Source organism: Saimiri boliviensis, chromosome 1 (genome assembly GCF_048565385.1).
Source record: "Saimiri boliviensis isolate mSaiBol1 chromosome 1, mSaiBol1.pri, whole genome shotgun sequence".
In the NCBI taxonomy this organism is placed as follows: Eukaryota; Metazoa; Chordata; class Mammalia; order Primates; family Cebidae; genus Saimiri; species Saimiri boliviensis.
In genome coordinates, this window is record NC_133449.1 from 91,941,828 (window position 1) to 91,966,648 (window position 24,821).

Sequence of the window (24,821 nt, forward strand, 5' to 3'; positions counted from 1 at the left end):
AGAGACCACAGGCTAGAGAACACAGGTACGGGGGCTGACATTTCCCTGGGGCATCTCAAAGGGAGTGACTGTGAGATGCCCCAGGAAAGCCCAGCTCCCTGCCTCAAGTAGGGATAATCTCTGCATTGCCCCTGAGGATCAGGCTGTGCCTAGGACTGTGCTAAGTCCATACACTTGCTTGGCTACTTCCCCTCCAGCCTGCCTCACCACACCCTGACCATTCTCTCCTAGGAACACTTTTTAAATAAATCACTTACACAGAAATTCTCATACCAGGGTCTGCTTCTGGCAACCCAAACACAAATACAGGATGGGATAGGTTGCTTGCACACTGTGGGATTTCACAATGAATGTCTTCCTGGCACACCGGCCCCTAGCAGGATACTCCTGTCTTCTAAAGTTTTGCCTGTGCAAACAGCCTTTGGACATTTAGCCTGGGAGGCAGTTATGCCAAAGTGCTATGGCTGATTGCAGTTTCCTACTTGATTACGACCAGGGTGTGACCTGATATTCCACCAAATTCCAATTCCCTGGGACCTTAAGGGGCATGACTGGAGATGTTTTGTGCTAGTTTCCTGGGCACATGTCCATGTGAATTGTTGGGGAGGGTATCTGAACTTTTATTTGGCTATTGTAGCTGATCCTACACTGAGTCTTATGTAGGAAGCCAGCTTGGCCTGCCTCTCCCTGCACCTGTATTGTTCCATAATTTCCATGGTTGCTACTGGTGGCGATCGGGGATGTTCTCCATCAGTTTGGAACTTAGAGGGGCAGCCAGTGGCTTCCTGGTTAGGGAAATGCTGAACTCTGGAGTTTTAAACCTAGGGGTGGACCAAACTCTAGCCAGTTTGTCTACCTTTTTCTGCTAAACTTTGCATCTAGAGCTGACCTCTGTGAGTGGACACCACTAATTACTGCTCCTGGGGGCCTGATGACCCATGAGACCACAGCAATCCAGCCAGACACTGGGGATGACCTAACATGTGGAGAGCTGTCCATCAGCCACACATAACCCTTCTTGATCCTTATATTCTGGCTGGAGGCCACGTTCAGGTCACTACCTGAAAACTGCACCTGCACTTTACGGTCCTTGCCGTCATGGCCCACATACACCATTGGTCACTTCTATGCCTACCTGCTTGTTCCTGGAACCACAATATGTACACCACTTCCCAGGAGGTTCTTCCAGATGGGAAGGTGGGTGGAGGAATAGTTCTTGCCTCGGGAGCATGAGAGCTGTTGTGGCCTGGGACCTCCCTTGGCTTCAAGAGCTGGGAGTACTTTCCCCACAAGCTTCAAAGGGAGGCAGGCCCTTTACCATGCACTGGCTCCGATTGTTGGGAGTGCTCCTCAGAACTCTTTGGGAAGAAGGCTGGGAGGATCTGATGATGTCTGGATTTCTGGGACTCCCATGGGATCCTCACCCAGGACCCCTATCTTCACAAATACGGATCTGCAGGTCTCCTGTCTGTATTCAGGTCTCATTCATTCACTTAAGACCCAGTGCAAGCTGACCCAGAAACTCAGCTTGAGCTGACTGAGGTGGGTTGCCTGCATCAGCTGAGGTGGAAGGAGGCTCAGACACATTTTCTATTTGTCTGAACTCAACCCATGCTCTGCTCTGACTGGACTTTCCTCACTTAACCCCAGTTAAGACTCAGACGAGTCAATTCAAGGATGATCAACCAACACAGACAGAGATTTACGAAAAGTGCTAACATCCCTGAGTTCTGCTTGGTAGTGTTTGGAGGAAGTTGGTGTGACACATTCTATGGGTTTTCCAAGAACCAGCTGCCAATGTAAGGCAGTTCTAGGACCTAGCCATGTGAGCATGTCCCCGAGAAGATGTGGCCCTGGACACATACAGAGAGACAGCGTGGGGAGGGAGATTTCTCAGAGGACTACCAACATGACAGGCAAAGGCTCTCTTTCTAGCTTTGTTTATGGTGAAGAGGGAACATGAATGGTTGATTATTCTCATGAAGAGGCTGCAGAATGAGGAAGTGGAAGCCATGGTGTGCTTGGGAGTCACTGAAATGCAGAGACTGATCATGAGTCAGGGCTGGTGAGAGGAAGGGCGAGAGGGAGGAGAATGAGCACCACTGAGGAGAGATGGTCACATCACCTCTACTCTCCCAGTGTGTCCCCTGGGTGGAAGGTGGTGCCCAGAGATGGACAGGAGCGATGACCCTGAGGGAGATGAGTTTGCTGGAAACAGTCCACATTGCCAACAAAGATGCAGCACTCGGGTCTTCAGACAGCTGAGGACCCCTGATTGTCTTAGACCCATTGGAGGGTCCATGACTCCTGCTGCCCACAGCTGAGTGCCCAGCCCTCCTTGATGTAAAGGTGTCTCTGAGGAGCACTGCCTCTTCTTCCCAAGGAGCGATTCTGAAGCACTTGGTGAAAGGCAAGACATTACAATGTGCTGAGAGAGCCCAGATATACAGACTGGAAGCACTGCTAACGGGGCAGGGCATGAGAGAGGAGAGGACACCAGGGCCTGGATGTTTGTGCCAGCCATGCATGATGGTCTTGGGATATGCTCTGTTTCTGCCACAGCTGGGCAGAGGGTGTCTGTCAATGTTTATTCATTTGTAAAGCCAAATTTGACAATTTTTGTTCCCTTCTCTTTTCCTCTGCTCTCCCTCCATGTAGCACGTGTGCAACAGTTGTGTCTGTGTGGCTGTGGTGCCTACAGCATGGCTGGGTGGATGGTCATCCAGGGCCTCTGTCTAAAGAATAGGCCTGCTGAGGAGTTCTTCTAAACTAGGGGTCAGAAAACAGTTTCTGTAAAGGACCAGATAGGGAATATTTTAGGCTTTGTGGGTTACATATTCTTCTTTGTCATTTCTGTTGTTTTTATAACAACTGTTTAAAAGTATAGAAAGTTTATTCATAGCTCCCAGTTATACTGAATGGGTGGATTTTTGGCCCACAGGCCACCTTTGTGGCCAAGACTAACCTCTGTGAGCCTAGACCAACCACCCATGAATGTAGAGAGAGAAAGGGCACTGATAATGGAGAAGGGCTGGGAGGGTCTAAAAAACCTCTTTGGAGAAGACTGATCATTAGATTCCCCTAGTATGAACTCGAATTCTACTAAGCTGAAAACAGAATAGGAACTGTTAAGAGGTAAACTCTGACATTTTAAAGAGTTTATTTGAGCAGGCAATGATTCCTGAATATGGCTCTCCAAGCCAGAATGATTCAGGGCTCCTTTGAAGGAGCATGTGGGGAGACTTTCATATAGTGAATGGGTAGCAGTGTAGGTGAAATGTTTAATTGGTCAAAGTGGAGCAATAGGTGGAAAGTCCCTAGTCCGAGGTTGGCTGGTGGTTTCTGACCTGGTTGAGTCCTCAGTGTAACTGAATTTGGTCTCGGTTTGCTTCCATAGGAACCTGGGACACTGGAGGCACTCAGGTCTGACGGCCTTTCAGGTGATCATTTTAACAACCCCTATAAAGGGTTAAGGATTTTCATTCCTGTCCTTAACCCTCCTTTCTGTCATTTGTTTATTGGCATTCCCCATACTTGAGTTTATATGGACTAAAATTTGCCTCATATGTTTTGAAGTTCCTGTAACAGCAAAACCCACAGTAGATTATTAGTGGGCAGAGGAATATAGCCTTTGGGGCTGCATAGGGAGCTCAGTTCACTCCGTTGAGGGCAGGCCCTGTGGGAGATTTGGTGAGGTTGGGCAGGAGGCAGGGGGTGTCTGCCTGGTACCTACAAGCCAAAGAAAGCCCAGAAGCCCTGTGATGGGAATGGAGGGCAGAACTGGGCTTTACTCAGCTTTCAGAAAGGGCAGTTTCTGCTGGGGTCTCCTTCCTGCTCATGGACATCTCCAAGATGCTCTAATGCAGAGACCCTATCTGGGAAGGGTCTCTAAGTGGATTCCTGTTCAGGTTTTGTCATTTTTCTTTTTCTAAGCAGGCCATTAGAAAAGTTTTGGAATCTCATGTAATCAGAAAATCCATAGAACACCCAAGCTGTTCCAAGTGCAAAGAGTAAGTGAGTGGGTGCAAGATGCAGTCTGCAGAGAAGACTTTTGCAATCTGTGTGACTCCTGAAGTGTGTAGGGAGCTAGCCAGGGGCTGGAGGATCCCAATTTAACCGTGTCTGCCATGACCTGTTTGTGAGGGTCGTCTCTATCTTCCCTTGATTCTTAGTCTTCTCATCTGAAAAGTGAGATTGTTGAATGATGTGATCTTTCTCATTCTTGTAATTCTCACTCTAAAATTTATGTTTTTAACTTTCTGTTGCTGCTTTTTATTTTCTTCTAAGTGAATGGTTCCAAAGTAAATTGAACATTTACAATTTGATCTTCTATGACTGTGATATATTTAGGAGTCTTTCTCTCTCTCTCTCTCTCTCTCTCTCTCTCTCTCTCTCTCTCTCTCTGTGTGTGTGTGTGTGTGTGTGTGTGTGTGTAAGTATGTAATAAGTGATCAGAACACAAGTTCTTTTGAAATTATCCATGACCATCAAGAATGTTAGATTATCTAGGATATATGGATGGTCATCTTAGTCATGTTTATTTTATGCAGCTGGACCAAAGATATTTTAAGATTGAATTAAACCATTAATTATTCTTCATAGTACTTTTAGCATTGCTTAAAAGGACATAGCAGAGCTTTGTAAAAGAGGAGTCTAGAAATATTTTCTGTGGTTGAAATTTATAGAGAATATAAGAATGATATCTATTTTTATAATTAAAGTAAAAAAATTAGCCTTATAAAGGGAGAAAAGCAAGTTTTGCCTAGTTGTAAACTCTAGACCTTTGCCTATATTCTGATCAATAATGCCCATATGTCCAGTTTCTATCATAGTCATAAAGGGAGTCATTATGTGCTTGCATTGTTAGGCAGCTCTTGGAACATGAACCCAAGACATTTGGTGTGGGTGTTTCTGATAAAAATGTATTTGCTCTTGAATCACGCTGGTTCAGTTCACCATATCTTTCCTCAGCGCAGGCCAGCACTCTGCAAATATACTATACTGGGATATTTGTCATGTGGTTAATGATTTGCATGCTTTCTTTAGAGAGGGAATGATGAAAGAATGCAAAGGGATATACTTTGTTACTGGGTGGAGTAGATAATTTTTTGTGTTGTATGATTTAATGATAAGGAAATCACCCATCCCACAAAATGTACTTTCCTCACATTAAAAAAAATAATACATGGATCTCTGTATAACTTGTATAAATGATGGCAGATATTTTCTTGGTACAGGTTTTAATAAAAAGAAGAAAAAGAATGTAATCATAAGTGTAGCTGATTAACTTGGCAATGCTGACAGTTTTGCTAAAAGCCCTTTTTAAAAAAAGATAAAAAATGATTTTCCACAGAGATGTGCAAGTTTTTCTTAATTTGCAACAGTTACTGAATATTTTATTTTTTCCTTGAGCTCACTGAACACTCTGTCTCTCACACGCTCTCTTGCTTTCCCCCCTCCCCCAGAAGTCCATCTGAAAGACAAAATCTTTCTCTGGTTTCCAGTCTTGTGTTGGCCACGGAAGCTGGCTGAGTTTCTTGCTCATCTTGCGTTCCTAATTCCTCTCCTGTGGCCTTTCTCTTTGGTTTTGGGACCATTTCAGCTTGAAGCCACCTGAGTCAGACCCAGCTCACAGCATTCCATCCTTCATGCCACCCTCTGCACGTCCTAATCTAATATCTTCAAGAGTAGGACTATCCTCTGCCTCTCATTCCTGATCTTTAAAAATAAAAACCAGTTCCCCCTCACATTCTCCCTAGTGCCCACTTATCATCATCATTCTTCTCTTGTTCACTTTCTCTTACGTTGAAATTACACTCTTACTTATCTCTTTATTTATTTTACTATTGTAACCAGTGATGGAACTAAATTACCTTTATTTTGCCTTAGGACAGGTGAGTACCTTATGTGGTTGGTATCTACATGAGGGATCATGTATCTTAATTAAAAACTACCTTGGATTTGGTTACATTTTGATGAAGTATTATCATAGTGGCATAGGGTCTATAGCTAGTGTGTAACAGCTCCAGACTGGAGGAAGGGTGTCTTTGTTTTAGGTGTCCTTGATCATGAGGCTCAAATGGCAAAAATCTGGTAAGAAAGTCTGGGGCAGACTCCCTGACTGCTCTCAGATCTCTGTGCGAAAGGTTAGGGTGCTTCCTGCCATCTTCTTCTGGTAGTCTTTGTCAAATTCTTCATTTTGGGCCACAGTGAAATAGTTCTTCCAGTCTCCAGGCATCCCTGAAACAAGGAGAAATCGGACTGATTGCTGCAGGAGTACAGGGAGGGGTGAGCATGCACTCTTAGGACCCCACCAAGAATGGGGAGAAACAGGCAGCTTGCCTCTCAAAAGATGTACAGTGGTGCTGCTGGAAATAAAAAATAATGGAGCATGAAACATTACTGGGAAAATCTAACCAGATCATGGGGACCACAAAGTTCCATTTGACATCTTAGACTACAAAGCTTATCTACCTTTCCTCATGAAAGGGGAGATGGAGTGGTCCATGATGCTGGTGGGCAAAGTGGTATAGTTGGCCATTGGGTTTTGCTTCATTACATCAAAGGAGGTGTGATAGATGATTTTATTCAGAACTTCCTCTGATACGTCTTTCTCCAGGAACTTCAGTATCTTCTCAATTTCCCGCTTTGGGTCCTGTATGTGGAACAGTCACACTAAACAAATCATGTTGCGTCTTCTCTTGGGGATGGTGTTTCATTTGGACGGTATTTTGAAAGAAATGAGTTAAAGGATCAATTCAAACATATTCCAAAAATATTTCTTAAGTGACTCCTAGTGCAAGACACTGTACTATCTCAGATGCTGCAGCAACACAAAGGTGAGGGCTTTCTCTGCCCTCAGGAGGCTTACCTTGCAGGAAGAGAATTAAACATAAACACAAACGACCACACTGCTGGTTGAAAAAGTACATGTTGTCTGCAGAGTAGTACAGGGTGCCAGAAGATTTGGTGGGAAGGAGCAATGATATCTCCTGGGAGAGATCAGGGATGGTTGTGTGAAGGAGGAACAATGTTGGTGGTGAAGCATAGTATGACTAACTCTAGTATTTGGACCACAATAGATGGCAAAAAGAACCTGTGAACTTAACAGAAGGTCACTAAGAGGAGGAATAAAAGGAATCTCAAGTTGACCTAGAAATATAAATCCTTATTTCTTGGATCCTTTTCATCAAAGAGATACAGAAAGAGAGAAGCTATAGCTTTTGATTAAATTTCCAAGGACATCTTAGATGCTACTTTTAAAATTTTAGGATGCTGATGCACTAGGTCATGAGAGTGAGTTTGTGCAGCCACTCATACACCATGGTTTGAAATTCAGAAATCAGTCCACTGTCCCAATATATGGGACGAATCCTACCAGTGTTTATGTGGAGTAAACTTTGTTTTATGATGTGGGGTTGAGGTGTGGAAAAGGGAGAAGGAAGCTAAATTTCTTGAACACAACTATGTACGCTTTACAAATGTGATAGTGTAAATCTTTAAAAAGATCTCATGAATAGATGTGATATCACTTTGTAGATAAAAGTATCTGGCTCATAAGTATCAGGATCCAACAGATTGATTCAAATGTAAAGCATGTGCTATTTCCTGTGGAAGAAGAATCTTTTGAAAACTGTATTAAAGCAAAGAAAATTTAGAATACCAAAAAAGTAGTTAGACCTTTGAGGATAAAACTGAGTTGCAAAGAGTGTTATGGACTTGCACTGATGGCTCTTCTGTAGGAAAGCCCATGCGCTAGGGTTCTAAATGGGGATTGATGTATCCTAGGATGTGGGAGGATCTGATGGAGACGGCACTGCTCTCACCTCCTTCATGTCCTCGTAGAAGAGGTAGAGAATACAGTGCTGGTCTTTTGCATCCCACCATCCCTTTACGTGGTCATACCAGGAACCCCACAGCACTGAGGGGAAGGAGAGAGATAAGATGTCAATGCCACAATGAAACTTGTAAAACAAACCTGAATGTTTCAAATAAAAGGGGACATTTAGTAAATACAACCAGAAGACCAAAGACCCTGGGGAGAATTCTCATTTGCAGACAGGGATTTTTTTTTTAAATTAGGATGATGATAAAAAGTATTCTGGATCCCTTGGTTTATGTTTCCACCCTTGAACTTACTACTCCATGAAAGACTGTCTTGTGGCCAGGAATTCAACACCTTTATTTTCCTTGCATCATCACATAGTGCATTGGTCAATATTATACGATAAATATTGTTTCTGAACAGGCTGATTTTAAAAATACTTTTACTATGAAAAATTTATAAATACTGGGATATTTGGGCACCTTCACTCTCTTTGATGATAAATATGAAAAAGAGAGGCTCGCTGGCTATTTTCTGTCATCTCTGCCAACTCCACTCTCCATCCTTTTCCTCTCTGCTTGGTGCCCTGCATAGTGTCCTGCATCGACTGTGTCGATGGGCTTCTTTGCTCTCAGGATTGTAGCTGGACTGTGTCAGTAAGAGGCAGAGGAAGGCGTTTAGAGGCAGAAGGAGAGGAGGTCATTGTGTTTATTTTCCTGATGCCTTTCCTGTTGACTCACTGTGGTTCACCGCTTCCCCCACCAAAGCTTTAGCTCCTGTCAAGGGGTCCTCTTTTGTCTCTGGAGAGATTTGGCTCCCTGCCGGTACTCTCCCCAGAATATGGTACTAGCCCTTGTCAGTTTCCTCAAACTCTGCTCATAGCCTTGTAAATAGTCTTGTTGTTACAGAGTCAGATGACCTGGTTTGAGTGTGCCATCTACTTCCTCACAAGACCTTGATGGATATAGCCATTCAATGAAAATTATCTTCCTTTCTGCTTTCAGCAGGTGAATGAATAAGGAAATATGAACTCACAGTTTTCTTCCACTCACCTTTTCCAGCTTTGAATGTCTCAACATATTCCTCCCATGTACCAGGATCAGGCAACATTTTATTCATTCTTGAGAAATGGTAGTAGGAGACCAGACAGTCCTTGGCATTTCTAGCCACATAGATAATCTGGAATCAACCAGCAAGAGGAATGAGAAGCCGAGAGAAAGCAAGACAGCAAAGTATCATCCACTACAGAAGACCATAATTTTAGAAAGCCTCTTTGTAGAATCTTGGACTATCCTATTTGAATAATTGAATGTTTATGCATTTTCTATGATCAAAGGTGACTATCCCTTTTAGTTTGCCTAGGCACAATTCCAATTTATAGCTGTGGTCTTAGCATGATCATTAAGAGCACCTCTTTTCTATCACAGAAGTGTCCTAATTTTCATACTACATGGTGCATACTACATTCACCCTAACTGTGATATTTCTGGAAGTTAAGTAAGCTACCCATGTTGTCTTCATCCATCCAGGATTCTATAAAAAAATACCAGAGGCTGAGTGGCTCATAAGCAATAAAATCTTATTTCTAACAATTCTACTGGCTAGAGAGTCCAAGATAAAAGTGCTGGCAGATTTGGTGTGTGGTGACAATCTGCTGTCTTGAGACAGTCGTGCTTTATAAGACATGAATCCCATTCATGAGGGCTTCCCACTCATGGCCTAATCTCCTCTCAAAGGTCCTACCTCCTAATATTATCACTGTTAGGATTAAGATTTCACATATGAATTTTGACGGGACAAATGCAGATGATAGCATGTGGTATATTTTTCAGTGTGTGAAGGTTCCCATTGGCTTTCACTAAGCAAGAAATCTTAACTAGGTTCTAGGTTGGGAGGAGCTAAAGCAGCTAGCCATTTGGTTTAATTTCCATGATATGAATCCCAGCCTTACTGATAAATTACCACTTCTACATTCATTTGATGATGAGGTTCAAGGACCCTTCAGGACAGTGCTAAGTCCATCCTTGGAGCTGTGTGTGATGGTCTCCTCATAGGATAGGCAGTGCGTGGTCTGGTGAGAAGGAGCTGACCTCTTGGCTTCTTGTCCTGTTGACACCTTCCTCCCCTCATTACTCTGGCTTCCATCCCATCCTACACTGCTGTATGATTCTCCACAGGGCTGGGGAGGAACCATTCTCTGTGGTTTTTCAAGAATTTTTGTCCTGTGTCTCACTACGGAATTTCTGTATCCAGCACAACCAATCATCCAGCCCTGTTTTACTCTTAGTGAATTGCCCTAGGTTCTTGCTTTCCCTCTTTGCTCACTCAGATGAACACAGTCACACGGTCCTGCCATGACTCTGTTTATCTGCCTTGTTTCTTGCTGCTGGATTTCTATCCAGCATTTATGAAAGCATTTAGGGTATCAAAATATATGATACAAGTGTGAAGCATTATTATTATGTACATGTATTTTGTGTAATATTCCTTAATGCTTATGTTGGTTATTGCCTTCTAGGCAGAAATGGAAATGGGAAGTCCTAGGCCAAACAGGGAACATATTTAAATGTACATTAGGTGTGGAGTCCAATGTCAAATACAATTTCTGAGAATCTTTTGATTCATCTGTATTCATTTTCAATTGCTGCTTTAACAAATTCCCACAAATAGCTTAAAACAATGTAGATTTATTCTCTCACTGTCCTGAAGGCCAGATTTCACTGGGTTAAAGTCAAGGTTTCAGCAAGGTTGCTTCCTTTAATGGGTCTGGGGAGAATTCATTTTCTTGTTTTTAGCATCTAGAGGCCACCTGTATTCCTTGGCTCTTGACTCCTTCCTTGAATCACTCCAGATTCTTGCTTCAGTTGTCACAGCTCCTATTTCCTCCCTTGGTATGCTTGTTTCCATCTTTTAAATACCCTTGTGCTGTTATTTAAGACCAAGATAATCCAAGAGAATCTCCCCATCTCAAGATCCTTAACTTAGTCACATCCATGTAGTCCATTTTGCAACATGTGGTCATATCTTCAGGTGCTGGTGATTAGATGTAGCTATTTTGGAGTGACCATTTTTCAGGCTACCATACCATCATAAGATGGAAAACTTGGATTAAGTTCCCTACAGTCATTTTCTACTCAAATAATTCACACCAAGTCTAAATGGATAAATGGAAGTACTACCACTGAGATGTTTACATTATTTAGAAGACCTGATTTTACAAAAAGAAGATGTTAGTCTGATGACCAACCAAGTGTTAGTGTGTCTTTTGACAATGAGTCTACAAGAATTGGAGAAAATACTGACTTTTGAGGAATAAAATGAACATACAATTAGTGAAGATATTTGTGGGAATAAACCAAGAAGTTTTCACACATCCAGGGCATGATCTTAGGGAAGCAAATTAGCAAATCAGGGAAGCAAAGCAAGCAGATACTTGAAAAACTATTCAATTGTATTGTACCTTATTTGGAGATAGGAGATGGACAAAATAAAGAGCTGGTGAGTCATGGAAGCTCAGAAGAAAGAGGAAGTCAAAAGCAATTACTCACATCATGTATCTGAGCACTGCACCAAGGAGAGAGTATCTTGGTTAGATTTGTTACGGTTTTCTTGGTAAATTCAGTCTAGAAGGTTGTTAAGACTCTACAGTTGTCTTAGCTGAAAGACACATTTTAACATCAACTGACTCTCTCAGCAATCTTCAGATAACTGTGTTTATACAAAGCAGGTTGCCCACAAAGAGATGATGTGCTGGTCTAGCTGGTACAAGCATTTGGTTCTGCTGAATGGTTATACTTTTTATTGCGAATGTAAAAGTCAATATTTTGTTTATATTATACATTTCATTAATTTAAGACTAACTTATAAATCAGAAATCAAAAGGAAACACTGGTACATTCCATGTACACTGCATTTATAGGATCTGAATTAGGAAGTGTCAAAATAAAAATATATATTTTTTGAAAGCAGAGAAGTAAAGGTGTAACAGTACCTAGGAGCTTGCTTCATGAGATATGCTTTCTGAGAGTCTGTTGATCTCTCAGTTGTCTATTAAGGTGTGTGTGTGGGGTGAGGGGAACAAACTAAAATAAGACAGAATTATACTTCTCATCCTGAAAGGAAGAGGAGCAGATTTTGGATACCAAGGTGTACATTATCTCATCAGGGCAGCCAGATGGTGGCCATGAACATGGGCTGCTCAGATCTCTGGATGGGGAAAGTGTAAGTATGGATAGCCTCAAATGCTGTACTCTGAATCCACTACCATGTTCTTTACAAGAACACATTTCCAAATGGCTGCTCTTGGCTAATGAGTAAAGACAGCAGGCATGCCTAGGCAGGTCCAGTCTATGAGATATGGGACTCTCTGATGGCTGACTTTGGCTGGAGGACTTCTCATCGGCTTGGATGAACCTTGCTCGTGGCTGCACGGTAGTCTGAGTCTTCAACTTTCCTTCCTTGCCTCTCCTTCATAGGGGTCAGACTTGCATCATGATCTTATTGCTCTCCATACTTACTTGTCTTACTCTGCTTTTCACAGGTTTTCCTCTAAATAGTTTTCTTTCAGGTCTGACTCTGCTGGTTCCTTAGTGGACAATCTAAGAGATCACTCTTCCTCAGGAAATACCTGCTTGTTTCATTGATCACCTTCTTTGAATGTGGCTTAGATGGCAGACAGTCAAAATAATTTTGTCTGAAAATTTCCCAATATGTACCCCAAAATAATATTTTGAAGAAAGATGAATCCAGAATGGAGTACGTGGAAATGTAGGGTAATGCCACCATCTGCCCTATGGCTTCACTGGCTTTCTTTTAGTGTCCTTTACTGTTTCTACTTGGAGACATTATTAGGCCATGCTGATCAAATTGGGTTTGAAGAGTTGGCTCTTCTTACCTTTGAATTTTCTTTCCAGAAGGAAGGTGGTAGCATCTGAACAGGCAAATGAGTCTTCAGAGTTCTAGGAGAAGGCATTTTGTTAGCCAGATCCAGACCTGGGAAACAAGGCCACACCATTCAGCCAAACATTTCTCATCAGCTGCATAGATTTGATATTACTGCTGTGCCAATCATTTGAAATCAGATTGACCCAATAGTCAGCTGTCTGTCTAAACTAATAATTTTTATACCTATGTTTCCTTTCTAATGACAGCTTTACTGCCCATTCTGGTAGAGAAAAACACTCATGAAATATTTAAAACTATGGAAGCATATTACTTCCCATACTTCTTGGGCAACAGTGTGTGCTTTTGTGGGCAGATAAAGTTGATGAGAACAGCTCTATAGCCCCAGTAGCTCTGTCTAAAGAATGCAAAATTTTCTTTCAACTTTTACTTTCAAGGCCACACACTACAATGCCATAAGGCATGTGCAAGCATTGTGCTGGGAAATATTTTTAGCTGAAAAACTGCCTTACAGTGATCAAGTTATTTTTCCAAGTTAGTAAATGTGAAAGCCAGGATTAGAAATCAGTCAGTCTGTAAGTGTGGAGAGCCAAGAAGGAGAAGCTTTGTAAAAAACAGTAGAGAGACAAGAAAGACTTAAATAAAGCACAGACAAAGTCATTCCTGGAAATAGAAAGTCCAATGCTGACTGCTAAAATGCTGAATATAGGCTGGATGTAGTCATGTGCAGCACCAACCTCAGGGAAGGGGCTTGCAACTTAAGCATAAATGTCAGCTATGGAGAAGATAGCTTCTGATGGAGAATGAGATATGTAAGGAAAGGGAGGTTCTCCTTGGAGGTGCAGCAGTAAAGGGATAGAAGGAAGCAAGAGAGAGAAAATTAAAAATTCTGCATAAAAGAGAGAAAGTAAAAGGATGCCAATTTCTGCTCCTCCCAACTAACCTGTACTACGTACTTATAAACAAAACTGCACAGAAGAAGGTAGAACTGACAGAAGAGGACGTTTTCAAACCAGAAACTATTTCACGAAGTAAATAAAAAAAAAGATTTCATTGGCACAAAGCTATTATAAAGATCAAAGAGTCAAATAAAAAAAATCAAATCAAATCCCCACAAAATCAACTACAAAGCTGAAAATGAAAATGCAACATTTTAAACTAAATTAAGTATCTTGAAACAAACATTTGGGAATATGAAAATAAAATCTGAAATCAGAAGTACAAAAAGTAAAAACAGATATGGACAAAAAAAGAAAGTGTAAAAGATTTGATTGAACTCAAAGAAGTAGAATAAAAAAGCAAATTAGTATTAAAAATGAAATTATAAAAATGATAATGGGAAATAGAATAAAATGAAAATATAAATGCTATTGAAGAAAAGCATTAAACCAATTAAGACAATGACACAATGTAAAGAAAGAAGTAAAAAGGTTCAGAGAGCAAGTGGCTGTCATTGAAGACAGGTAAAGAAGGTCTAACATTAGTAGAAGCTGGAGTTCCTGAGAAGAAAATGAAAACAGTGGAATAAAACTAGTATTTAAACTTGTAATCTAAAACAGTTTTCTGGAGAAGAAGACTGGAATTTATATGTTAACCATGGGGCATCAGGGAAGTTGATTCATAATGATCAATTTTGAAACATATGGTAAAATTATTATATTTTATGATTTAAAAAAATTCATGCCTCATGCAAAATATGAAATAATGCTTAAGGTCAATGAAACCAAACTGGCATCAAACTCTTGAAAACATTGTTAAAAAGCAAGAAATCTCTTGATCAGCATTTTAAAGAAATTAAGGACACAACATGTGAACAAAAAATGTTATCTCCAAGCAGGCTGTGCTTCAGGTATCAAGGATAGAACAAAAAAAAAAAATAAATAAAAAATTGTTTAAATGTGCAAGGACTAGGGAAAATAGTCCAGATGTGGCTTTCCTGATCAATTAGCTAGACTGAGTTCCATTCAATCAAGAAATGACTTGGAAATCTTTGCAAAAAGGATCAATGGTGAATATTTCACGTTATATAATATTACAATTAAATTAATGAGGGTAGATCATGAGTAAAAGAATAATGTGTAAACCGTATAGGTTCCCATGAAGTAGTAATACAACTTAATATTTGGAATATGATTATTTGCTGTTGTATAATTAATAGGAGGAGTCATAGATCCTTTGAAACCAGCAGACCAGATAGTAAAATATTAAGTAAGAGAAAAGAAGAATTAAGGTTTTGTCAACGGTAATAATACACAAGTAACCACTAGGAAAAAAAAATACAAACTTTCCTAAATACTAAGCACACCACCAAAACAAACAACCTCCCACTTTTTTTTTTATAACAAAAAGGAAAATGAAAAGCATACACTAAATAGGGAAAGGGACACAGTAAATATTACTTACTAACACAGTAATTTGAACAAACGATGATATGACATGATTGTGACCAAACATATCAGTCATATCAATAAATGTGAGTGGCTTAAATAACCTATTAATATTTTTCAAATTGGCTCATAAAAGAGAAGCCAGCTATATATATTGTTCAAGAGAATACCCTAAAACATAATAATTAATATAAGGTAAAAATAAAAGAATGGATAAACATATAACACACAATGAAAACTATAAGAAAGCAAAGATTGAGGAGAGCAAGATGATGAATAGAAGCCTCCACTGATCATGACACTCCTTTGCCCCCACTGCATCCAATGACTATCAACTTAACAACTATCTACACAAAAGAAGCACCTTCATAAGAACCAAAAATCAGATGAGCAGTCACAGTATTTGGTTTTAACTTTGTATCCCTGAAAGAGGCACTGAAGAGGTTAAATAAAATGACTCGAATTGCCAACAACAGCCCCCGCTTCACCCCCATGAAGTGGCGGTGTGGTGCTGAGAGCATTTCTGTGCGCTGGGGTAGGGAGTGCACAGCAATTGTGAGGCATTGAACTCAGTGCCATCTTCTTATAGCAGAAAGCAAACCCAGACAGAACTCAGCCGATGCCTGCCCACGGAGGGAGCATTTAAACCAGCCCTAACAGTGGGGAAATCACTGATTCCCATGGTCAGAATTTGAGTTCCTGCAAGCCTTGCCACAGAGGACTAAAGTGTTTCGGGGCTGTAAATAAACTCAAAAGGCAGTCTAGGCCGCAAGGACTGCCACTCCTAGGAGAGTCCTAGTCTGAACTGAACCCAGAGACAATGGACTGGTGGGGGCACGTGACCTATTGAGATACCAGCCGGTGTGGCTAAGGGAGTGCTGGCATCATTCCTCCCCTATTTCCAGACTGCACAGCTCATAGGCCCAAAAGGGATCTGTTATTTTCACTTGAGGAGAGAAGAGGGAAGAGTGGGGTGGAGTCTTGCATTTTGAATACCAGCTTAGTCACAGCAGAATAGGGCACAGGTCAGAGTTTTAAGGCTTCCCTTCCAGGACCTAGCTCCCAGACATTTCTAGACACACTTTGGGCCAGAAGGGAGTCTGCTACCTTAAAGGGAAGGACCTTTAAGAATGAGTCCTGGCAGCATTCGTTTCCTGCTAACTGAAAAGTCCCTGGGCCCCAAATAACCTGCAGCAATTTTCAGGCATATGTTGAGGGCCTTGAATGAGACTTTGAGGCATGCTGGCTTCAGGTAACAGCTTGGCCACGGTGGGGTACAGCACCAAGTAGGCTGTTGGAGACCCTGATTCCAGAACTTGGCTCTTGGATGACATTTCTGGACCTTCCCTGGGGCAGAGGGGAGCCCACTTCCCTGAAGGGTGTATCCCAGGCCAGGCAACATTCACCACAAGCTGACTGAAGAGCCCTTGGGCCTTAAGGAAACATCAGTGGTAGTCTGGCAGTATTCCCTATGGGCCTGTGGTGGCGGTGGCCATGGGACGAGGCTCTTTCTTCTGCCTTTGGAAAGGGGAAGGAAGAGAGGGAAGGACTACATCTTGTTGTTTCAGTGCCAGCTTAGGCGCAGCACAATAGAATATCAGGCAGATTTCTAAGGTTTTTAACCAGATGGCACCTCTGGAGCATGTGGGAACTCATGATAAAAACCCTAACTGGGTATAGAAGAAACATACCTCAGCATAATAAAAGCCATATATAACAGACCCACAGCTAGTACCATACTGAGTGGGGGAAAACTGAAAGCCTTTGCTCTAAAATTTGGAACGTGACAAGGATGCCTACTGTCACCACAGCTATTCAATACCGTACTGGAAGTCTTAGCTAAAGGAATCAGAAAAGAGAAGGAAATAAAGGGCAACCAAATGGGAAAGGAAGACAGTAACTTATCCTTGTTTGCAGATGATATAATCTTATATTTGGAAAAACCTCAAGACTCCACAGAAAAACTTTTAGAGCTAATAAAAAAATTTGGTGACACAGCAGGATACAAAAACAACCATACAGAAATAAGTAGCATTTCTATGTAACAACAGTGAATGATCTGAAAAAGAAAATTTAAAAGTACTCCAGATTATAATAACTATAAATAAAATTAAATACCTAGGAATTATCAAAGAACTGAAAGGTCTTTATAATCAAAGCTATAAAACACTGGTGAAAGAAATTGAAGAAGACACCAAAAAAATGGAAAGATATGCCATGTCCATGGATTGGAAGAATCAATATTGTTAAAATGATTATACTACCCAAAGCAATCTGTATATTCAATGTAATCTCTAACAAAATACTGATGACTTTTTTCATAGAAATAGAATAAACAATCCTAAAATTTACATGGAACCACAAAAGACCCAGAATAGCCAAGGTTATCCTAACCAAAATGACCAAAACTGGAGGAATCACATTACCTGACTTTAAATTATACTACAGAGCTATAATAACCAAAGCACCATGATATTGGCATAAAAACAGACACATAGATCAATGGAATGATATAGAGAACCCAGAAACAAATCCACACACTTATGGTGAACCATTTTTGACAAAGGTGCTAAGAACATACACTGGGGAAAAGGCAGTCTCTTCAAAAAATGGTGCTTGAGAAAATTGGATATCAATAGGCAGAAAAATGAAACTAGACCTCTGTCTCTCACCATATACAAAAATCAAATCAGAATGAATTAAAAACTTAAACATAAGACCCCAACTATGAAAATACTACAAGAAAACAGTAGGACAATCTTCAGGACATTTGTCTGGGCAAAAATATCTTGAGTAATACCCCACAAGCACAGGCAACAAAAGCAGAAATGGATGAATGGGATCACATCAAGTTAAAAAGCTCCTGCACAGCAAAGGGTACAATCAACAAAGTGAAGAGACAATCCACAGAATGGGAGAAAGTCTTTGCAAGCTACCCATTTGACAAAGGATTAATAACCAGAATAGATAAAGAGCTTAAACAACTGTGTGGGAAAAAGTCCAATAATCCAATAAAAAATGGGTAAAAAGATTTCAATAGACATTTCTGAAAAGAAGACATACAAATGGCAAACAGGCATATGAAAAACTGTGGAACATCACTGATCATCAGAGAAATGCAAATCAAAACTATAATGAGATATTATCTCATCCTAGTAAAAATGGCTTATATCTAAAAGACAAGCAATGACCAATGCTGGTGAGGATGCAGAGAAAAGGGAACCTTTGTACATTGTTGTTTGCAGTGTAAATTAGTACAACCACTATAAAGAACATTTTGGAGATTCCCCAAAAACCAAAATACAGAGCTGCCATAGGATCCATCAATCCCATTGCTGGGTATATATCCAAAAGAAAGGAAATCAGTATATCAAAGAGTTATTTGCAATCTCATGTTTGTTGTAGCACTGTTCACAATAGCCAAGATTTAGAAGCAACCAAAGTGTCCATCAGCAGATGAATGGATAGATGCACTGGCCAGAAGGGAATCTGCTGTCTTAAAGGGAGTAAGACAGCATAAAAAAATAAGACCCTGTCATTTGCAACAACATGGATGGAACTGGAGATCATTATGTTAAGTGAAATAAGCCAGACACAAAAAGACAAACACTGCATGTTCTCGCTTATTTGTGGAATCTAAAAATCAAAACAATTGAACTCATGGAGTTAGAGAATACAAGGATGGTTACCAGAGGCTGGGAATGGTAGTGTGGGTGTGTGTGTGGGATGTGGGGATGGTTAATGAGTACAAAAATTAGTTAGAAAGAATTAATAAGACCTACCATTTGTTAGCACCACAGAGTAACTGTAGTCAATGATAATTTAATTGTAAATTTAAAAATAACTAAAAGAGTATAGCTGGATTGCTTATTAACACAAAGGATAAATGCTTGAGGGGATGGATACCCCATTCTCCATGATGTGATTATTACGTATTGTATGCCTGTATTAAGACATCTCATGTGCCCCATAAATATATACACTTACTAAGAACCCATGAATGTTAAAAATTAAAAAAGAAAGCAAGGATTGTGATGCTATAAGATAAATTGGTATTCAACCCCAAATACATATGACATTAAGAAGAAACTTTATAATGTGAAAGATTCCATTATATTAATAAAATAAAGTAATCATGGATATCTGTGTACCACATAATCCAGTAACCACTTATATAAAATGGAAACCACAGTAGATAGAAACAGAACATGTTAATCATCGGATGTTTTAACTTTCAGTGCAAAATAAGTCAATGAGAAAAAAGAGAAGATACAAAGTATTTAAACAACGTAATATATTAGATATTTTGGGCAATAGAGAATATGTTTTCTTCTCAAGCAAACATAGCAAATTCACAAAATAATGATATGTTAAGGCACAAATAAAACATCAGTAGATTTCATAGTGTTGACATTTTATAAACAAATCTCTTATCACAATGCAATAAAACTAGAAATCAAATGCAAAGGCAAAAATCAAAGAAGCACTTTCATCTGGAAATTAAAAACTTCTACTAAACATTTCTGGCATAAAGTTTCAAAAATTCTGAAAAATGTACTGAAATCAAATGTAACAAAAACACTATATATTAAAAACACATACATTTAACATGATGAGATAAAAATTGATAGCCCTAAACAAAGAATGAATTAAAATAAATGAATTCCCAAGTCAAAAAACATTTGACTAAATCTAACAGGGGTTTATTATTAAAAACTGAGAAAACAAGGAATAAAAATAAACTTCTTAGTCTGATAAATGCCATCTAAAAAAAATCTGCATCTAGCATTATGCTTAATGGTGAAAGAATGAATGCTTTTCCACTAAGATGGGGGACAAGGCAAGAATGTTTGGTCTTATTATTTCTATTCAATACTACAATAGAGGCTCCAGATGATAGTGAAATAAGGCAAGAAAAAGAAATAATAAAAATCAAGCCCAGAAAGCAGCAGTAAAATTGTCTTCCTTCAAAGAAGACATGATTGTCTGTGTAGAAAATCCAATATCCAATAGAAAAGTACAAAAAATCTAGAACTAATAAGCCAAGTTGCAAGATACAAGGGCAAAGAAAAAATCAAAACATATCTGCAACATATAAATAAACATTAAAATACAGCAATATCAAAATATATTTTAATAAAATAAAACAATACTTGTGATTAAATTTGACTAAAGATGTGACAGACATAATGAAAGCTGTAAATCATTACTGAGTAAAATTTAAAATGTTCAAAATAATTGGAGACTAGATTTAATGCAATCCCAACCAAAATATGAGGAGACTTTTGTTTCTTTGTTTGCTTGTTTGTTTTGGTAGCAACTGACAACTAGATTACAGTATTTATATGAAAATGCAAAGATCCTAGAATAGGGAAAGCAAAAAAAAGAAAAAATGAGAGAGAGAGAGAGAGAAATTGGGAGGACTTATTTCTACTTAATTTCAAAACTTATTACCAAACTATAGAAATTATTATAAGACTGTGTAATATTGGCATAACAATTGATACATCAATGACAGAAGTAGAATAGAAATTCTAGAAATATACCCACATATAAACAGTTAATTTTGGCAAAGATTTCAAGACAATTCAATGGGAGGAAAGATTAAACAATATTTTTCAATAAATGTTGCTGAAGTAATTGGCCCAATCAACAATAGGGTTTCAATACATATTAGGTATTATTATTTTACAAATGAAGAAAAATTAGGCTTTGCGATGCTTAATGACTTGCTCAAGGTACCCAGATAAAAAATCCACATCAGCATTTGAAACTGGACTGTGTGATTTTAACGTCAATGCCTTCTCACCAAAGGCTTGTCTCCTACTGTGAAAACTATTTATTACTATTGGCTTTGTAAAAACATGTCCTTTATTTCCAACATGATTACAGAATAGTCAAGGGTGCAGTCTATGTCTTGTATGTCTTAGTATATTTGGTGTAAAGTGTAATCATTTATGGCAGTACTTTTCTCCCTAGGTGTTTTGACCTGAACCTCCTTCAGACTCCTTCCTGGTTCCCTATGGACATAGTTTCTAAAGGGCTAACTGCAGAAATGATTTTCCTCTCAGGTGAAAACTGACCCAGTATAGTGGTTTCAACCCCGCAGGCCTCACTCGGGCCAACTTACCTGAGTTGAGAGGTGGGGGCAGTGTCCACTCAAGGAAAGGATGGCGTTCAAAGGTGTTGGCCCTCTGGCACTTCTGCACATCCCCGTCATTTTCGATCATGTCCACAATCTCCTGTGTCCAGGTTGTGCCTAGAAGGATTAGTTGTTTTCATCTTTACCCACTGGTGGTACAATTTAATTCTATTTTCATGCTTACTCGTGTATTAATCTCCCAATTGCCGAGTGTTGAGCAGGATCAGCTCACCTGCCCTGTCTTCTGCATGACTCCCAAGGTGAGCTGGGCTTCTGCATGCTGTCTAGAGTGGGTGGGGCCTCTCCTCTGAGCACCAGCCCCCATCTGCGCTCATCGATTATCATGGTCTGCTTACATATTGGCTTCCTTGCCACACTAAGCGCTCTTTGGAGGTAGGGACTCTTTTCTTTTTTTCCCCTTTGTTCCTAGTACATACCACAGGGCTTTATGCCTAATGAATGTAGCTGCATGGATGAATATTGAAGCAAATAAAAGTAGGGATATGTAACGATGAATTAGCCATTGTATCTGCTCTAACAAGCTTACAATCTTACAGTATTTTGGGGGGAGATAAGATGTGACAGAGACTGCTTCTTGCCATAGCTATTATGCATTCATCCCTTCTCTTTTCAAATTAATAAATTCTAAATTTTTAGCTTGGGATATAGCTATTTGGCTCAAAGGTTATATTTTCTACTATTTCTTGCAGATAAATGTGGCCATGCCAGTAAATTCTGGTACCTGTCATGAAAGGAAAGAACATGACCTTATTCCTTCCTTCCTATCTCCTTGCTAGTATTTGGAACGTGCCTGTGGTGGTTGGAGGCCCAGCAGTCATACTAGAACATAAAATCACAAGCCAGACCTGAGGATGGTGGAGCAGAAGGCAAGAACCAGGGTGGCTGATGACCAAGGCAGCCACTGTTTCAGCCCCAGGATGCCAGCCTCCTGACTGCTTTTCCTTTTGTGTTATTTTGGGTTTTCTAACACTTATAGTCAAATAGAATCTTAACTGATACGGAAGAGACCGTGAATGGACATGTGTGTAGGTAAAAAGGTGGACTGCAGCAGAGAGACCTAATTGTCCACTAAATACCCATTTTGTTCTTACTACTTTTGATGTCTCTGTGGCTTGCAGCCAAACCTGACACTGAAACATGAGACATATGCAGATAACTGAAAGAGAAACTTCCATGTAGGGCTGTAAAGGTATGTAAAGTGCTCTAGGAGTTCAGAGGAGGGTGGACAAACTGCAGAAGGCATCAGGAGAGCTCAGTGGAGGAGGGGGATGGTAGCTCTGAAATGAAGGGCTGAAGTGGGAATAAAATGTCAGTCTCCACTAAGGAGGCATGGCATCCTAGGCGGGGAGCCTCAGGAGCAAAGACAAAGGCATGCATATTCCACACTGGGAAGGAAGGAGGGCTCCCAGGAAGTTGAGAGGTGCTGGGAGAGATGGAGAAGTAAGACTGGGGAAGCACTGAGGCCTTGAGATGGAGGGCCCTGGGGTCAACTGCATAATTTCCCATGTAAGCCGACACAAAATTTCTGCCCTGAGGTAATACAGGATTACCTTCACATCTGGACAAGAGGAGGTGTCCAATGCAAATCAAACAGAAAGGAGATTCTAGAGAAACTGATACCTACTAAAAGCAAGCCCCTACCTAAGTTTCTTAAAAAAGCCCTGGCCAGCCAATGCTGAGTTAGTAAGAAGGGAGTGAGGCTAAGGAGGGGAATTTAGAGCCAAAGAGCGGACAGAAACACATTTCCAAGTACTGTGGTGAAGGGGCCCTTTTCTGAAATTTTCTGGTTATGGATATCTAGTATTCTTCCTCTTGAGTCAAGTGGCCATTGAGAGACTCCCAAATTGATTAAAGTTCTGTTCTTTACTTGGTCACATTGTCTGAAGTTATATATTCAGATAACATGAGGATTATTAGTCATCATCACAGTCTTGCTGGTGGTGATGTTCCCTATTCCTCTACCCTGCACAAGTCTAGAACCCTCTTTGCTATTTCTGACTCCTGCTTTTTCCACAAACTCCTCTTCCTTTCATAAGAGTCTGGTAAATGCCACCTTCCCTTTCTCACATCCTCCCCATCATACTCACATAGGTTTTGGCCCAACTCTATCAGTACTTTTCTAGTGGGGTGAAAGCATTCAGTTCCCCATCTGTCTCCTCCACCGGGAGGAGCTTCTTAGAGGCAAGGACTGGTTAATTCCAGGAGGGCTTAGCAGATGAGAGCAAAGACTGGCTGGTTGGCAAGTTTACTGTAAAAACTTCTGTGCTCTTCACAATTCCTTCAGTCCTTTGGGGATTTGGGATTCTGGCTCTTTTACAGGGACCAAATAAGAGGAAGATCTTGGGCCATAGGGGATTACAGATCATAAGCAAGTCTGGTTTTCATTTTTTTCCAGGGCCAGCACTGGTGAAAACCTGCATTTTTAAAGTGGGAGACCCATTCCAGGTGTCAGTGCTCTGCCTAAGTCTGGCTTTCCTGCCGTTTTGTCATACCCACCTGCTTTTGCGTAGGTTGCAATGAGGAGATCATCAGGTTTTGCTTGGAAATTCCAGATTTTGTCCCAATTATCACTAATCATTTTGGCCATGAGGATTCCATTCACTTCTTCAGTTTCTGGGTGTAGATAATTTTCCTCCAGATGAAGCTCTTTCATCTTCTCCAAGGACATCTTACTGGGAGGATTGTACAGCTGCTTAAAACAAAAGTGTGCTGTGTCATTTCTAATACTGAGAACAGCCAGTCCTTTTTTAAAAAAAAGATTATTATCTGAGAGAGTCAGAGGAGACATGTAGTGGGAATTTATTACTGTGTTTTAATTTAAGTGAGAGAAGTAAAAACCGTGGGAACTGAGCGTTGTACATACCTTTGTTTCAGGGTAAGGAAAGACGGTAAAGAAATAAATGCACCTCTGGGGGGGATGGACGTCAGGTAGGACCACAAATCTGGGAGATTTTTTTAGCCAAGAGCTGCTTTGAGTTGGCTCATCAGAGATGCTTGAGGCCTGAGCCACCAGCAGAGGTGTTGGTGTGGAGCTCAGGGACAGAGAGGCCACTCAGTTCACAGACTTTTGTCAAGTTTGAGCAAGGAATAAGTTACTTGGACTAATTTTGAGATATTAAAAAGATGGCATGATTTTTCCAGTGTGCAGAAATGTGATCTATGAACTATTCCAAAGAAAGCCTCAAAGAAGAGAGAATCTGGTCCTTGATGGGCATCCCTTTTCATCTCCCATCACTCCCTTGCCCCCATGACCTGTGTTTTCTCATCATTGGACTTACTTCAATCTCCTGAACAACCTTAGCCCTTTTGTGACCCTGTATTTTGTCCTTATGCCCACGCTCTTGGGTGATCAGTCTTCAACTTGTTCTTTAAAACACTCTAAAATGTAACTTCACTAAGCTTTGATCATGTCTTTTCATGCATGGTTAACATTTGGAAAAACCTCTATTTCTACTTAGACACTTTGTTCTTGAAGAGAAAGGATTAAGTCATTTATTTATCTCAAAAAAAAAAAAAAAAAAAAAAGATCAAATAGATGTGCTCT

The 24,821-nt window shown here is 40.2% G+C and overlaps 1 protein-coding gene across 1 annotated transcript; it reads right to left on the reverse strand.

Annotated features, from left to right (window-relative positions):
- Positions 1 to 6,127: 6,127 nt before the first annotated feature.
- On the reverse strand, positions 6,128 to 23,945 carry LOC101045831 (sulfotransferase 1C1). The gene is made up of 7 exons (XM_003922772.1): positions 23,774 to 23,945; positions 21,245 to 21,373; positions 12,720 to 12,817; positions 8,878 to 9,004; positions 7,827 to 7,921; positions 6,475 to 6,655; positions 6,128 to 6,240 (listed from the first exon to the last, which is right to left on the reverse strand). Exons 1-7 carry the CDS (start codon positions 23,943 to 23,945, stop codon positions 6,128 to 6,130), a joined length of 915 nt encoding a protein of 304 aa, XP_003922821.1.
- Between the last annotated feature and the right edge of the window lie 876 nt (positions 23,946 to 24,821).